At 49.2% G+C, this 16,820-nt stretch overlaps 1 protein-coding gene across 1 annotated transcript in view; it reads left to right on the forward strand.

Moving 5' to 3' along the window:
* Positions 1 to 281: 281 nt before the first annotated feature.
* Positions 282 to 16,820, forward strand: part of SAG (S-antigen visual arrestin) — a gene marked incomplete at both ends in the record, with an annotated part of 30,320 nt that continues 13,781 nt past the window's right edge. The window contains 7 exons of the mRNA XM_082841249.1: positions 282 to 356; positions 4,587 to 4,647; positions 7,741 to 7,785; positions 9,932 to 10,125; positions 12,258 to 12,317; positions 15,071 to 15,147; positions 16,096 to 16,231. Coding sequence (XP_082697375.1) covers positions 282 to 356; positions 4,587 to 4,647; positions 7,741 to 7,785; positions 9,932 to 10,125; positions 12,258 to 12,317; positions 15,071 to 15,147; positions 16,096 to 16,231 — 648 coding nt within the window. The remainder of the gene's footprint in view (positions 357 to 4,586; positions 4,648 to 7,740; positions 7,786 to 9,931; positions 10,126 to 12,257; positions 12,318 to 15,070; positions 15,148 to 16,095; positions 16,232 to 16,820) is intronic.

Genomic DNA, 16,820 nt, shown 5'->3' on the forward strand with positions numbered 1-16,820 from the left:
GCTTCGCTAAGAAATGTCTGAGGCGTATCAGGAAAAATAAAACACCTTTAAACAAAAAAAACACACTCTAGTAAAATACAAACTAGACAAAGGCCTTATTTAGTCAAATGTGGGTATTGAGGCAGGTAGAAGGAAATGTCTGATGGAGGTACAGCATCTCATGTATGGGTTTTATTCACAGAATGTTCCTGACTTTATATTTAAGATGATTTTACCTTTTCCTAGCCCTCTAAAACCTGACACAACACCCCAAAGGGAAGGAACTGCCAGGGACAGGTAACATGGAGGCCAACGCGCAGGACAGTAAGTCTCCACCAAACCACGTCATCTTCAAGAAGATCTCCCGGGACAAATCGGTAAGCAGTACAGAGGTGAGGGGCTTAGTAGTAATCTTTTTTTTTTTTAAAAGGAACTTTTTCGAATAGACATAATCAACATCAAAATCTTATGAGGTCAATGGAAGCTCTATGTCTATTTTCCATCTCTGTCTGAGATGGATGATAAATGAGATATAAACGAATGAGTAAATTGCAGAAATATAAATTCTCTTCGATCTCAACAAGACTTTAGTCCCAAGACCCTTAATTTTCTCCTAATCTCTCAGTCCCCAACCCCTCGACCCCAGTTTTACCTCTTTTCCTAGCCTTGAACCCATGACTTAACCATTTCAAAACATTGTTTGGTCAGTATCTATAACTTCCTTGACCCTTTATCTATCATCTCACCTAACTGCCTGGTGAAAGCCCTGATGCTGGATCAATGGATCAATGCAACTCTCTACTTTCTGTCACCCACCCCAGCTGCCATGCTCTCAAGGGCCTCCAGGGCCAGTGGATAAGGGAGCATCTCCCGCTGCTCCCTTTCTGCCCCTCTGCACTGTGGCTGCATGGCCACCCAATATCCTGGCACTCGCATATTCGGCAGGGATGATGCCATTGTTGGCTCCATCGGGGGCATGTTAGATAGTCTAGATGTGCCTGTGAGCTTCCTAGCCTGGGACACCCTATGGAGAGCCCACCCCACAGCCTCCGAGGATGGGATCTCCTCGCTCCACTCTATGGATTCTTAGGGGCTCATAATCTAGTTCAGCACCATCCAAAGCAAGCCACATATCTAATTTAAAATTTTCTAGTAGCCATGTTAAAAAAGTAAGAAGAAACGGGGAATTCATTTTAATACTATATTTTATTTAACCCAATATATCCAAAAAACTATCATTTCAACATGTAAATGATATAAAAATTATTAACAACGTATTTTACCTTCGTTTTCTAAGTTGTTCAAACCTGATGTGTGTTCTACATTTATAGCACGTCAGCTTGGAGTGGCCATATTCAAGTGCGGGTGGCCACCTGGAGCTAGTAGCTGTCGTATTGGACAATGTGATTCTAGGTCATTCTTCTAGTTGACTTCTGAAGCCTATACATACTGCGCCTGAAAGGAACTCTCCGATGCTTTTGCGCCTCACGAGAGAATCGGGCTTTGCACGGACACTCCCTACCTCTCCTCTCCCTCGCTGAGGATCTCCATCATTTTCATCAAGTCCTCTGATTCTTTGGGGAGACAAGTTGGGTACCCCTCAAACTTTCATCCTCCCGACTCTCTTCCAACTTGTGTCTTTCCAGTGCACTTTATCTTATCTTCTGGCAAAAGAAGAAAGAAAACACTCCTGCTGGGCCATATCATTTTCTCACTTTTTTCTTCCTCACATCCAGATAGTCATCTTTGACCTGGGAAATTTAGAACTTTTGTATATAGGAGGAAAACATAATTCATCAGTTAACGTGTCACGTATTAGGATCATTTCAGTGGCAAGTTTTGCCTGGCTGCAGGTGTGGGTGCCAGGGCCCTGGCTGTGTTTCTCTGTGAGTCTTTCCACTCGTCCGTCTTTGGTGATCTTCATCCTCTGGCTGGTGGCAAGACGGCTGCCCCAGCTTCAGGTGCCTTACCCTCACTTTCTTCTAGAAGAAGGAAAAGGCTGTTGCTTCCTGGGGTCTCTTAAGGGTGAGGTTATATTTCTCCAGCAGACTTCTCTCATATCTCATTGGTCAAAACTGGGTCACATGCCCACCTTAAAGCCATCCCGAGCCAAAAGAATTGGATCTGGCCAATCAAGAATCATCCTCGGGCTTCCCTGGTGGCGCAGTGGTTGAGAGTCTGCCTGCCGATGCAGGGGACGCGGGTTCGCGCCCCGGTCCGGGAGGATCCCACGTGCCGCGGAGAGGCTGGGCCCGTGAGCCATGGCCGCTGAGCCTGCGCGTCCGGAGCCTGGGCTCCGCAACGGGAGAGGCCACAACAGTGAGAGGCCCGCGTACCGCAAAAAAAAAAAAAAAAAAAAAAAGAATCCTCCTCTGTGATGGATGTTAACTAAATTTATTGTGGTTATTGCTCTGCAATTTATACATACATCGTTATGTTGTACACCTTAAACTTATACAATATGTCAATTATATCTCAATAAAACTGGGGAAAAAAGGAAAAAGAATCATCCTCTGGGGTGGTCTCCTCTTACTATACAACCACATGGGACCCTGGACACAATTGGTGACTTTTCTTCTTTTTTTCTTTTGGCCTCACCCCGTGGCTTGTGGGATCTCACTTCTCCACCCGATCAGGGATTGAACCCAGGCCGCGGAAGTGAAAGCCCGGAATCCTAACCACTAGACCACCAGGGGACTCCCTACAGTTGATGACTTTTATCCAGGAAGATGGGGCACGTGGCTATGGGGCTTGCAAGCAGCAGGTGGGCTGCAGCCTCACATCATCCAGCCCCACTTCTCTACCTGCTCCTGTCTCTTCTCTCCTCTTCCAATTGCAGCAGAAGAGGTGCTGTTTCTTCCATGGAGGTTCATGCTGCTTACAGCCTGGGTCATGGTCCACCACCTTCTTAGGGTCCTCCACCGTCAGCCTCCCTCTGGGGCTATGTGCAGCCTCTCCCTCTCTACCAGTACTTGGCCTGAGCATGACAACAAGTACCCACCTCATGCATCTTAAAAACAGCAACAACAGCAACAAGAGCAACAAACTCCCTCTTGACCCCGTCCCCTTTCTAGCTCTCCTTCCTTCACAGCCAAAGCTTGAAAAAGAAGACATGTGCTCTCCAGCCACCTTCTCCCTTCCGTTCACTCTCAGTGCTCCCTCCTCCAGACCACTGTCAGCTTTCCCTTTTGCTGCCAATGCAACCAAAGTCTCAGTGTTCTCTATGAAATGGGCGTAATCCCTAGCTCAAAGAGTAGTTGTGAGGATTAAGTGAAATAATGTAGTCAGTGTACTTAGCTTGGCGCCTGGTACATGACAATCACTACATGCCGTTTAATTGCAGGCCTTTCATCCTGCTTCAAATGCTTCCATGTCCTCCTAGATTCTTTAGGGTCCGGTCCTATAAGACCCTTTCTGGCATCAGCTTGCATGCCCATTTGGAGGCCATTCACCCACAGATGAAACCATTGGCAGTTCCAGAAGCATTCTCTTGGCTCTGGGCTTTGTACACACTGAATTGTTTTGCCCAGAAAGCATCCTTTCACCATCTAACTCCCCGCCCCCATCCCGATCACCTGTCTATGCTGTCCTTCAGGTGCTTCAACATCAATAACGCAAATAACCTGGAAGCCATAGAGATCCACTCCAGGATACGGCCATGAGGGGGCAGATACAGGAGATGATACAATGCCAACAAAAACTATCTTGAGTGTTCTTGGAAATAAAAATATGAGTTTCAGAGGCTTAGGGAAGAAGGAGGCTAGCCAGGGTCCATGCAGTCACTCATTGGTGTACTTAGCAAGTGTTGATTTAATTCCTGTATGTACCAGATACTATACTAGATACTGTGATGGCTGAAAGATGAATAAGAGAATTCTTACCATCACGGCAGTCACAGTGCTGTGGGTTAAAGTGGTGAGTGGTGGTGAACCCAACCCATGCTCTCCCACAAAGGGGGTTGGTAAAGAGACCTTTGCTGCCAGGGGCATTGAAACAGATAGGACAAGGACTGAGACATGGTCATCTCTTCCCATCCAGGACCCCTTCCCCCATTCTTCAGGGCATGGGTTCAGGTTTATCTGTACAGATGCTCACCTGCGAGGATTTCAGGGACTCCAGAACATCTGCCTCTTAATCAGAAATTCTTCTAACAAGGAGGAGAAACCTTTCATTCACAGCTAGAAATAAAAGGCTTAACATGCAAATAGCTGGCAGGCGCCTCATATGCATAGGCGTAACTTTCCACTAAAGTATCATCAGTGAATTCAACAAGTTTACCTGGTTGATATCAGACCTGGGCTTGATGGGAAAAGGTGGGGAGAACAGGGAGCTATCCAAGGGGTGGGGAGAATTCCTTGGAGCACTTTATGAGGTTGAGGAAAGATCACAGCTTGCCTGCAATCCACTATGTCTGCCTACAGCCAAGCAGGGAGAGAGGAGGTTGCGGACAAGCTGCAGAGCCAGGCCGCTCCTCTTCTCAGGACTGGTCAAAATGTTTCGGCTGTTCCTAATTTTTATTTATTTATTTTTATTGGTTGCTACTGATTTTTAACATGAAACCTTAGTGTTCTTTGGCCATTTAGAATCCATACCTGTTCTCCCCACAGGTGACCATCTACTTGGGGAAGAGAGACTATATAGACCATGTTGACCAAGTAGAGCCTGTGGGTAAGTTGAGTTTGGAGTTTTTTTTTTTTTAATTAATTTATTTATTTATTGGTCGTGCCGCGTGGCATGCGGGATCTTAGTTCCCCGGCCAGGGATCGAACCCATGGCCCCTGCAGTGGATGCGCAGAGTCTTAACCACTGGACCGCCGTGGAAGTCTCCTGGGGTGAGATTTTAATGCTGGTTTTCCTTTAAGTCATCAGACAACCACTAGTTTTGTGTTATTTAAATTGACTTCATTAATAATCTAATCAAAGAAATGCAAATTAAAACATCATCAAGGTGCCACTGGCTGATTGGAGACAAATTTAAATGAGACAAAGGACTCATTTCTAGATAAAGAACATTCAAAACTCACCAGTTAAAAAAAAAATCCAATTAGAAAATAGACAAAAAACATGAAAAGGCATTTCATTAAAGAAAATATATAGGTGGCAAATGAGCACATAGAAGAATGTTCAACAACAACAACAAAAAAAAAGAAAAATGTTCAGGACTTCCCTGGTGGCACCGTGGTTAAGAATCCGCCTGCCAATGCAGGGGACACGGGTTCAAGCCCTGGTCCGGGAAGATCCCACATGCCACAGAACAACAAAGCCCGTGCACCACAACTACTGAGCCTGCGCTCTAGGGCCCACGAACCACAACTACTGAAGCCTGCACGCCTAGAGCCCATGCTCCATAGCAAGAGAAGACACAGCGATGAGAAGCCCATGCACTACAATGAAGAGTAGCCCCTGTTCACCGCAACTAGAGAAAGCCCGCGTGCAGCAACGAAGACCCAGCGCAGCCAAAGAAAAAAAAAAAGACCTGATTTCATTTCTTAAAAAAAAAAAAGAAAAGAAAAATGTTCAACAACATTAGTCGTTAGGGAAATGCAAATTACAGCCACAATGAAATATCATTATATGCCTGTCAGAATGGCTAAAATTAAAAATAGTGACCATACCAAACGCTGGCAAGGATGTAGAGAAACTGCATCACTCGTGCCTTGCTGGTGGGAATGGGAATGTAAAGTGGAGCAGCCACTCTGGAAAACAGTTTGGCAGCTTCTTTAAAAACTACGCATCCACTTCTCATGTGACCCAGCAGTTGCATTCCTGGACATTTATCCCAGAGAAATGAAAACTTACGTCCACACAAAACTTGTACATGACTGTTCACAGCAGCTTTGTTTGTAATAGCTCCAAACTGGAAAGAACCTAAATGTCTCCAGTAGGTGAATAAGATTAAACAAGCTGGGGCACATCCATGCCTTGGAACACTACTCAGCAGTGAAAAAGATTGAACTACCAATCCATGCAACAGCTTGTGGGTCTCAAGGACACTGTAATGAGTGGAAAAAACCAATCTCAAGAGGCCATATACTGTATGATTCCATTTATATAACATCTTAGACATGACAATGTTATAGAAAAGGAAAACTGAACAGTGGTTGCTGAGGGCTAAGGATGGTGGGGAGAGGCAGCTGGGCGTGACTACAAAGGGATAGCCCAAGAGGGAGATCTTTATGGTGAGGGAACAGTTCTGTATCCAGATCGCAGTGGTGGTTACACAAATCTCCATTTGATAATATGACTTAGAACCATACACACATTGTACCCATGTCAACCTCCTGGTTTTGAGATTGTACTGTCATTATCTAAGATGTAACCATTGGAAGAAACTGGATAAAGGATACCTGGGGACCTCTCTGTACTATCTTTGTAAATTCCTGTGAATCTATAATTACTTCAACTCAAATTGTTCTTTTTTTAAAAAAAGAGTGTAAAAAAAAATAAATAAATAAAAAAATAAAAAAAAAAAGAGTGTAAAAGACTGGCATTTTTAGGCACTAGGATGAGAATGTCCTTTGGCAAAACACTTTCTAGAAGGTCATTTGGCAGTATGTTATCAAAAGCCAAATTCAATTCTGCCGTGGATAGAGATTTATCTATAAGCGTGTTCATTGCAATATTAATTATAATGGGGAGATCAGAAACATCCTAAATGCCCTAACAACAGGGGGTTGATTAAATAATTTATGGTGCCCCTGGTCAATGGAGCAAATGTGTGGCCATTAAAATGATTCGTACATGGGACTTCCCTGGTGGCGCAGTGGTTAAGAATCCACCTGCCAATGAAGGGGACACAGGTTCGATCCCTGGTTCGGGAAGATCCCACATGCCACGGAGCGACTAAGCCCGTGTGCCACAAACACTGAGCCTGCGCTCTAGAGCCCATGAGCCACAACTACTGAGCCCACGTGCTGCAACTACTGAAGCCCACGCGCCTAGAGCCCGTGCTCCGCAACAAGAGAAGCCACAGCAATAAGAAGCCCACGCACCGCAACGAAGTAGAGCCCCTGCTTGCCACAACTAGAGAAAGCCCGTGCACAGCAATGAAGACCCAACGCAGCCAAAAATCAATCAATAAATAAAATTTTAAAAAAAGATTAGTACATATTATATGTGTGTGTGTATGTATGACTAGTATGAATATGTGTTTACAATATATAGTTGAATGAGGAAAGCAGTTAACAATATATATAAAAAAAAATTCATATAAATGTATATACATCTGGAGGGCTTCCCTGGCGGCCCAGTGGTTGAGAATCTGTCTGCCAATGCAGGGGACATGGGTTCGAGCCCTGGTCTGGGGAGATCCCACACACCGCGGAGCAGCTAAGCCTGTGCGCCACAACTACTGAGCCTGCGCGTCTGGAGCCTGTGCTCCGCAACAAGAGAGGCCGCGATAGTGAGAGGCCCGCGCACCGTGATGAAGAGTGGCCACCACTTGCCACAACTAGAGAAAGCCCTCGCACAGAAACGAAGACCCAACACAGCCAAAAAAATAAAAATATACATGAAAAAAGAATATTTAAAAAAATGTATATACATCTGGAAAATCATTCTGTACTGATATGTTGACAATGGGTATCTCTGGGTATCTCAAGTGGAGGTGGCTTTGTTTTCTCTTTGCTTAGCTTCCCTTTCTAGTTTTCCTGTAATGAATATGGATTACGTGTGATATGTATATGTATACACACACACTTCAAGAAGCTTCCAGTCTCTTTCACGTCCGCCACCCTCACTCTTCTCTCTCTTTTGGTTTAGATGGTGTCGTGCTGGTGGATCCTGAGCTTGTGAAGGGAAAGAGAGGTGAGGCAGAACTCGTCGTCCTCCAGGGAGTGGTGGTCTGGCTGTGGGAAGGGGGCGTGTGTGTGCAAGGAGGGGCGGGGAAGCTCTGGCACACCCATTCTCTCTGCCAGGCCCTTGCACCCACATTCCCTCATACGATCCTCAGGACACGGGCCCTGTTCCCACCAGAGCTCACTGTCCGCATCTTCCAGATGGAGGTGAAGACTCGGGGAAGCCACTTGTCGGAGGTGGCAGGATAAGGAACGGCAGACAGAGCCCAGAGCCCCAGTCTGCAGGCTCCGCGGACTGCCTGCTTGCCCCGTGTCCTGCCGTTCTATGTCAGGGCAGACTCAAGAGGGCCCTTTCTGGGTTTATACGAAAAGCGGGGAATTGAGACTGCGGGAAGGCAGGGTTTTTATGCTGAGCCTGGTGTTCTGGACCACGGCAGCACAGCCCCCTCAAAGATATCTGGCAGTTGCGATGTGTGGCAAGCAATTTGGTACTAATAACAGCTGTGTAGGGAGTTCCCTGGCAGTCGAGTGGTTAGGACTCGGTGCTCTCATTGCCGGGGCCCTGGGTTTGACCCCTCGTCGGGGAACTAAAATCCCGTAAGCCGTGCCATGTGGCATGTCAAAAACAAACAAACAAAAACCAGTCGTGTAAACTAAATTGGAACCAAGTTATCCTTATTATAATGTCACTGACTCAGTTCCATTCTAAATATGCCTTTTAGAGTGGTAGCTACCAGCACCCAACAAGGAATTGTTCCTAACCCTGGACGTGCCCATGGAGTATGTCAGATGTAGGGCCCACAGCATCCAGGGGACGTGGCAGAAACAGGCTGAAAATCGCCCCCCTCTGCTGTCTCCAGCTTCCTCCTGGGTACTCTGCTCCTCTCTTACACCAGGCGGAGCCCAGTTCCAGCCCCTAAAGCCCATGCCCTTGGCCAGGAACGCGCTGCCTGGAGAGGGAGGCATAAAACCAGGTCATCTCTGGGCACCTTCCTTTTACAAACGTTGAATGAGGGATAAGCAAATGATCAGTGGCTCTTCTGAGCTTAGCGCCGAGGGACAATTACTCTTGAGGCAGACACAGACAAAATCCTCAACCAACAGCTACCAAGGACTTGGGGGGACCACTTCGTGTGGTTTTATTTACCACATTAAGGACAGTTGTAAACAGTCCATCCTCAAAACATGTGTAGTTTCATATAATTCTTTTGGTCCACTGGGGGCACAATTTACATCTGTTTAACCACAGTGAATTTTCAGAAGCGCTGATTGATTTAGAGAAAGCTCAATTAAGTTTCTGAGCAGTGTGAAAAGAAGGCTTCCTCTCGGAGTTGGTTTCACCTCTCCACCTGGTCCCTGAGCCCCTGCTCAGTTCCCTCGAGGCCCCGTCCAGCTCAGGCACTTGTCTGTTTTATTCTCTAGCACGGTTTCCCTCTGCTTTTCTTTTTTTTTTTTAATAAATTTATTTATTTATTTTGGGCTGTGCTGGGTCTTCGTTGCTGCGCGCGGGCTTTCTCTCTAGTTGCCACGAGCGGGGGCTGCTCTTCGTTGCGGTGCGTGGGCTTCTCACTGCAGTGGCTTCTCTTGTTTCAGGGCACAGGCTCTAGGCGCACAGGCTTCAGTAGTTGTGGCTCGCGGGCTCTAGAGTGCAGGCCCAGTAGTTGTGGCACACGGGCTTAGTTGCTCCACGGCATGTGGGATCTTCCCGGACCAGGGCTCAAACCTGCGTCCCCTGCACTGGCAGGCAGATTCTTAACCACTGCGCCACCAGGGAAGCCCTTCCTCTGCTTCTTACCTTCGCTCTCAACTCCATCCAGACCTTCCGCCCTCAGAACCCAAGCGACCTCACACTGTTTAAAAGCCTCCTGAGCTCACTGAACTGGTACATCAAGAGGAGGGGGTGGGAGAATGAGGGAAACAGTAGAGGCAGGAGGCTAAATAATGTGGCTCATGGGAGGAGCCTCCCAGCACTCAGACACTGGCCCTTTCGAGTCATTGACGCAAGCCAGAGGGGAGGGCCAGCTGGGTAGTAAGGTTCTCAGGTCCTTACTGAGATGCTGAAGGTGGGATGTTGAGACTGGTAGGCAGTGTCAGCCCAGGCAGGGGTGCCAAGCCCGCCAGCGGGGCAAGCCTACCCCCTCTTGTCTCCCTTCCAGTGTATGTCTCTCTGACCTGCGCCTTCCGATACGGCCAGGAAGACATCGATGTGATCGGCCTGAAGTTCCGCAGGGACCTGTACTTCTCCCAGGTCCAGCTGTTCCCTCCTGTGGGGGCCTCGGAAACCCTCACGAAGCTGCAGGAGAGCCTGATCAAGAAGCTAGGGGAGCACACGTACCCCTTCCTGCTCAAGGTGGGTGACGACGCGACCCTCCACTTCCTCGCACTGCTTCCTTCACCCACCACACCTTATGATGGGATCAGCAGCAAAGGCAAGGGGCCAGAGTAATGACTTCACATTTGCGGGCCTGCAAATTGCACCCTTGGAGGAAATTCTAGATTGCACGGGCTGTGATTGTCTTTTTTTAAGTCCTTGAAAACAGCCTCCCGGCCTTGGAAGGCACCGTTTCAACCTACGGTTTAAATATTTGCCTGCATCCGACCACCTAATTATATGTGCATGTTATGCCTTCACTTGCTCGGCTATAAAAAGAAAGAAGTGCCCCTCGGTTGCCTCGAGGAGTTTCTAAGCAGGAAAGAGTTCCTGCCAGGCAGGAGACCTTAGTGAAATGAGTCATCCTCTGTAGCCTTGACCAGAGCTCGGTGGGTCACTGTAGAGAAAGCCCTTCGCCCCTCTCGTGGCCTGAGTCTCCCCTGATGGAACCTGGCTACCACGGGGCCAGCGTTCCTGCCTCTGAAGACTTGGGCCTGAGCTCACTGTCGGGGTAGCTGCTGTCACCCTCTTCACTCGCGTGTTTATGGGTCTTAAGATTATATATTCCTCCAAAGTTATATGGTTCAGGCTTAAAAAGGCAGGAAATTCTGACACAAGCTACAACATGAAGGAACCTTGAAAACATTATGCTAAGTGAAATAAGCCAGCCACATAAGGACAAATATTCTGTGATTTCACTTATATGAGGGACCCAGAGGAGTTCGTAGAGACAGGAAGTAGAATGGCGGTCTCCAGGGAATGGGGGAAGCTGGAATTGGATTAATGTTTAATGGGTATAGAGCTTCCGTTTGGGATGATGAAAACATTCTGGAAATAGGTGGTGGGGGTCATTGCAGGACAATGGGAATGTGCTCAATGCCACTGAACTGTACACTTAAAATAGTGAGTTTTATTTAGGGATGGAGAGATATATATAGATATTTTTTTTTTTGGCCATGCTATGCAACATGTGGGATGCAGGATCTTAGTTCCCTGACCAGGGATGGAACCTGTGCCCCCTGCATTGGGAGCATGGAGTCTTAACCACTGGACCACCAGGGAAGTCCCTATGTTAGGTATATTTTATAACAGCTTTAAAAAAAAATCACTTAAAGTTTTGTGGTCCTGGGTGCTCCCATGTGCTGGGACTGGGAGTTTGAAGTGACAGAACCTTTTGGAGATAACATGTCAACATGTATCAAAACCTTAAAAATGTGATTTTGACCTGACCGTTCCCTTTCTAATAGTGTAGCCTATGGAGTGAATGGACTAAAACTGTGCTAAGGTGGCTGAAGGATGTTTATGCAGCCTTGGTGACAATGGCAACAAAGTAAAGGCCACTTGATGGAGGGCAGCCAACAAAGGAAACGGGCTGAATTCAATGTGGTGTCACGGGGGAACTCCCTGGTGCTCCAGTGTTTAGGACTCTGCTCTCTCACTGCCAAGGGCCCAGGTTCAGTCCCTGGTTGGGGAACTAAGATCCCGGCAAGCCATGCGGCAGGGCCAAAAAAAATAAAAAGCGGTGTTACTGGTGCCTTAAAAATGGTGGCGCAGAACTACATCTCCCAGCATTGAAAATGGTCACATTCATCCTGAGCAGGGTTAGGAGCAGTGATGGGAGCAAACTAGACTGCAGGACACGTGCATCACTTGTCTCATTTCTGTAAAACTAGACAGGCACATACGTGTTTGTGTGAGGCTGACATGGGACCCTCGGGAGGCTGTGTTCACACCACTCCGGCTGTTGGGAACAGACGTGAAGATGTTTCCCTTTTTCTTGCTCCTCATCTTCATTCTTCAATTTTTTTTGTTTGTTTGTTTGTTTCGTTTTTTGTGGTCCGCGGGCCTCTCACTGTTGCGGTCTCTCCCGTTGCGGAGCACAGGCTCCGGATGCACAGGCTCAGCGGCCATGGCTCACGGGCCCAGCCGCTCCACGGCATGTGGGATCTTCCCGGACCGGGGCATGAACCCGTGTCCCCTGCATCGGCAGGCGGACTCTCAACCACTGCGCCACCAGGGAAGCCCCCATTCTTCAATTTTTGTGTGATGAAGGTAGAACACACGTGGAATAACATTCTCTGAAAGAAATGATCTGTTGTTTCTTTCCACAGTTTCCTGACTACTTGCCCTGTTCGGTGATGCTGCAGCCAGCTCCACAAGATGTGGACAAGGTTGGTTCCAGAAGAAATGCCAGGGATTCATTCATTCCTTCAAAAGACTTTTTCTTTTTTTTTTTTTTTGGCTGCGTTGGGTCTTCGTTGCTGCACGCAGGCTTTCTCTAGTCGTGGCGAGCGGGAGCTACTCTTCGTTGGAGTGCGCGGGCTTCTCATTGCGGCGGCTCCTCTTCTTGTGGAGCATGGGACCTAGGTGCACAGGGTTCAGTAGCTGTGGCACATAGGCTCAGTAGTTGTGGCACGTGGCCTCAGTAGTTGTGGCACACGGGCTTTTACTGTGGGAAATTGCAGACATATGCAAAAGTAGAGAGACAGTATAATGAGCGTATCACTTGTCTTCAGCAGTTCCTAACCATGAGCAGCCCTGTGAGCGAAATAGTAGGTCTCTCCCCTCGTGGGTCTCACTTGGGGAGAGAAACAGACGAAAACCAAATAGCAAGTCCCTATGCAGTTCATCCATGGAGAACAAGAGGCTCGGAGAGCTAAGGGAGGACCTGGTGGTGCTTGTCCGGGGAGCTTAGGGAAGGCCTCTCTGATGGCCTTCTCTGATGGCGCAAAGGAGGGGCCACTCCAGCCTCGGGAGAGCCATCCAGGTGGGCGGGCGCACCATGCACAGTGGGTGCTGCTTGGAGAGCAGGCGGGGCTGGGGTGAAGGGTGGGGGCAGGTCTGAGAGGGGCGGGAGGTGCGGCCAGGTCAGGAAGGGCCTCGTACATGTTGCATGGGCTGGGACTTTCTCTGAGCGAGATGGGAGCCGCTGGCGGGCTCTGCACAGTAGGTTCTTTTTTTTTTTTTTTTAATTTTTATTGGAATATCGCTGATTTACAACATGTTAGTTTCTGCTGTACTGCAAAGTGAATCAGTTATCCATATACATATATCCATTACAGAGTACTGAGTGGAGTTGCCTGTGATGTACAGTAGGTCCTTATTAGTTACCTATTTTATATATAGTAGTGTGTATATGTCAGTCCCAATCTCCCGATTTATCCCTCCCCCCCACACACACAGAAGGTTCTGACTTGGGTTTGTAGAGGATCCCTCTGGCCACTGAGCTAAGAGTGGGGTTGAGCTCTGAAAGGCGAGAAGCAAAGGGGCCGTGTGTGCAAGAGAGCTGTGACCCTGGTGGACTGGGGACTCTAGGCAGGGAGGGAGGGCAGTGCGGACACAAGGAGAGAGGAAAAGGTGCTGGGGTCCAGGGACTACAGGCCTGAGGGAGTCACGAGGGAAGAAGCTGGAAAATAAAAAGACAGCAAATGAGGGCTGAGAATGGCAGATCAGTACCTGGATTACCGAGGGTCCAGGGCCATGATTTTCAACTTGGGGGTCCTACACCATTAGTGGTTTGTGAAACCGGTGCGGTGGATCCGAGATGGCATTGAAGAAAGAAAATGGAATGGCATGAAGTGGAACAGCATGGGAGCTCAGAGCACATCGCACACGGCGTAGATAAGCGCTAGTTCACGAGCATTGCTTCACGCGTGAGCATCTGTTTACCGGGTCTCGCAGTGAACTTTCCTACTTACCGTGGGCAGTAGCCTGAAACCTTTGAAAGCCACCGGGCCAGGAAAACAGGGGTGTGGGCGGGAAGGTGGAGAAGGCCACTCAATCAGAGTGGGGGACACTATACCAGCCAGAGGGCCACCCTTCCCTCTGTCCCCGGGGAGGAGACATCAGTGCAGCAGGGGCCCTGGGGGCCTCACAGCTGAGGAGGCCTGGGAGCTGGGCTAGTATAAAAGGAGAGACAGGCGTCAAGCATTTCAGAAGGAGGGAACAGCACGTGCCCAGGGTAGACAGGCGGAAGGGCTTGGCTTGTGCAGGGGGCAGCAGGAGGTGGGGGTGGAGGGGGCTGAGCAGAGAGGAGGCGTGGCTAAGAGCTCCAGGTGCTGGAGCATAACGATGTGTATTTATTTTCAACCCAGGTTTTAGAGTTGTTGCGATTCCACAGTTTTGCAGAACCAGTAAGACTGTGGCTTATGCGCTACTGTCACTCTGTGGGCAGCTGGTGGAGGGCCCATCCCCGGCCTCTGTGCCCTCACCCCTGCCCCGCACACCTCGTGTTAACACAACAGAGGAGCGAGGTCACAGGGGATTCACTCTGGGGCTGGGGGCCGAAGGGGCCCGCAGATGCATTTGTTCCATCCATGCAACATTTTTTAAGCTAGTTAATTTAAAAATAAGGAACCTTCATTCCAAATTCTATTTCCAGCTTCTTCTCAAAAGTTGGGAGAGCTGCCAGCACCGGGTCCCCGTGGCAGCCTGGCCACGCCTGGCTGCAGCGGCATAGCAGCTGCCCGCTGGCGTAGGGCACTGGAACCCCAGCACAGGCGTCCACGGACCCCTGCCAGCCCTGTGACCACTGCTCCCACCCCTGCTGTAGGCAGTGGACAATCAGTTACACGCACACAGGGTCACTTCTGAGAAGGACAACTAAATGGGGGATGGGCTGGCCGCCGTGCAAGGTGGTGAGAGGCTAGGACCGTGCTCTGCAGCTACTGGCGGGGCTCATCCTGCAGGCTGGGGGACCTTCACTGGGGCCTTGGAGCCCGTGGCGCTCTCCTCGAGCTAATGCCACTATTTCATCACTAGCACACTTCCAAAGCTAGTCATAATGGTGCAACTCCGAAAAGGATATGGCCAAGACAGAAAAAGAAGTAGCCACGTAACATCCCCTGCGGGAGCTGTGACCCCCATCCTGGCTCCCGGAAGGGAGGTGCTGACCGCAGCCCTGTCTGTTCTCTTGCCCCTGCAGTGCTGTGGGGTCGACTTCGAGGTCAAAGCCTTTGCCACACAAGGCACAGATACGGAAGAGGACAAAATTCCCAAGAAGTAAGAGTGTAGCTGTGGGAATATGTGAGGGTGTGGGGAAGGGCTGGGGATAAGAGACCACCCCTCACTTTATGTCCCAGTGGCAGAATCTTCCCGCAGGGCTATTGTGGTGGGGTAATGGAGCCTCCCCAGGTCAGGACCGTCAGGATGAACCATCTCCACATGGGGTGGGGGACAATGGCTGACCATTTGGGGGAAAAAAACAAAAGAAAATGACAGGGGAGTTGGCAACCTCAAGGGCTCATGTAAGTCCTTAAAAGCCTCCAGATCCCCTCTTTCTTTAGTTTTCTTCTTCTTTTGTAATTTCTTTGTTGCAGTAAAATATACATAACATGAAGTTTACCATTTTAGCCATTGTCAAGTGTACAATTCAGTGGCATTAAGTACATTCATTACGTTGTGTAATCAGTTACACCACTATCTGCTATCCATACCCCAAGGTATCTATACCCCAAATGCTGTCATCACCCCAAACAGAAACTCTCTGTGCCCATTAGGCAGTGACTTCCATTCCTCCTATACTCTCAGGCTCTGGTGCCCATTTTTCTTGTTCCTGAACAAGGTTTCCAGTTGTGCCCTCAACACTTTCTCTACATACTCAACATTCACACCTATGGACACTTATACCAAACAGCAATAACAGGGCATCACATCTGTAGAGAGTTTTGAAGCCTGTCACATAGGCACACATCCCCACATCAGCTTCACCCGAGAGGAGGCCACGCCGAGGTCCTAACAGAGGGTGAGAGGGACCCTTGGAGAGCTGACTGGTCCACACCACCCACCAGGCCCCGCCCCCAGACCTGATCCCTCTACTGGTCCATCCTGCATCCATCGGCAGCATCCCTGAGGGATCCCAGCCTGGGGATGGGCAGGGGGACCTGGTAGGCCGTCCTGAGGAGGCCCAGGCTCTGACCCGGGGAACCATCGGTGGCTTTTCATCCACAGGAGCTCCGTGCGTTTACTGATCCGGAAGGTACAGCATGCGCCACGAGAGATGGGTCCCCAGCCGCAAAAGGAGGCCTCCTGGCAGTTCTTCATGTCCGACAAGCCCCTGCACCTCGCCGTCGCCCTCAGCAAAGAGGTGACTGTGGAGCCGGCCTGGGGACAGCCTGCCAGGCCCTCTGCTGGGGGTGTGCTGCAGGCAGTCTTGGGGGCAGCGATAGTTAAAGCACCAACATTTGGGGACGACTGGCTTTTTTCATAATTTGGAGCCAGTAAACGTGACCCTTAGGATAGGACCAAACTGGCTTGCATTCCACTCACTGTGGGTCCCGACAACTTGGAGGTGGAGGGTTTCCCGTACCCCCAGCCCAGGCTGTCTTTGCCCCCTGTCTGCCCCCAGGGGCCTCTTTACTAGTGTGTCATCAGTGGGTGTGGTGTTAACAAATTGTTTACTTCCCTGCAAACTTAAGTTTGGCAGTAACGGTGAGGGGGTGAGCATGTCATGTGTGAAAATCACGGCCGAAAAAGATGAAACTGGCCAAGGCCGTCTCTGGTCGACAAGAGTCGTGCACACACATTGCCAGCAGACTGTGTGTGTGTGTGTGTGCGCGTGCGCACACGCAAGGACATGAGCACCTGGGCTAGATCACACAGAGTCACTGCTGGGCAAGCTCTACCTCTGGGCTTCCCCACTGATTTCCCCTCATTTCACTTATTCTGCCCCCAAT

Source organism: Leucopleurus acutus, assembly GCF_964270905.1.
Source record: "Leucopleurus acutus genome assembly, chromosome: 6".
In the NCBI taxonomy this organism is placed as follows: Eukaryota; Metazoa; Chordata; class Mammalia; order Artiodactyla; family Delphinidae; genus Leucopleurus; species Leucopleurus acutus.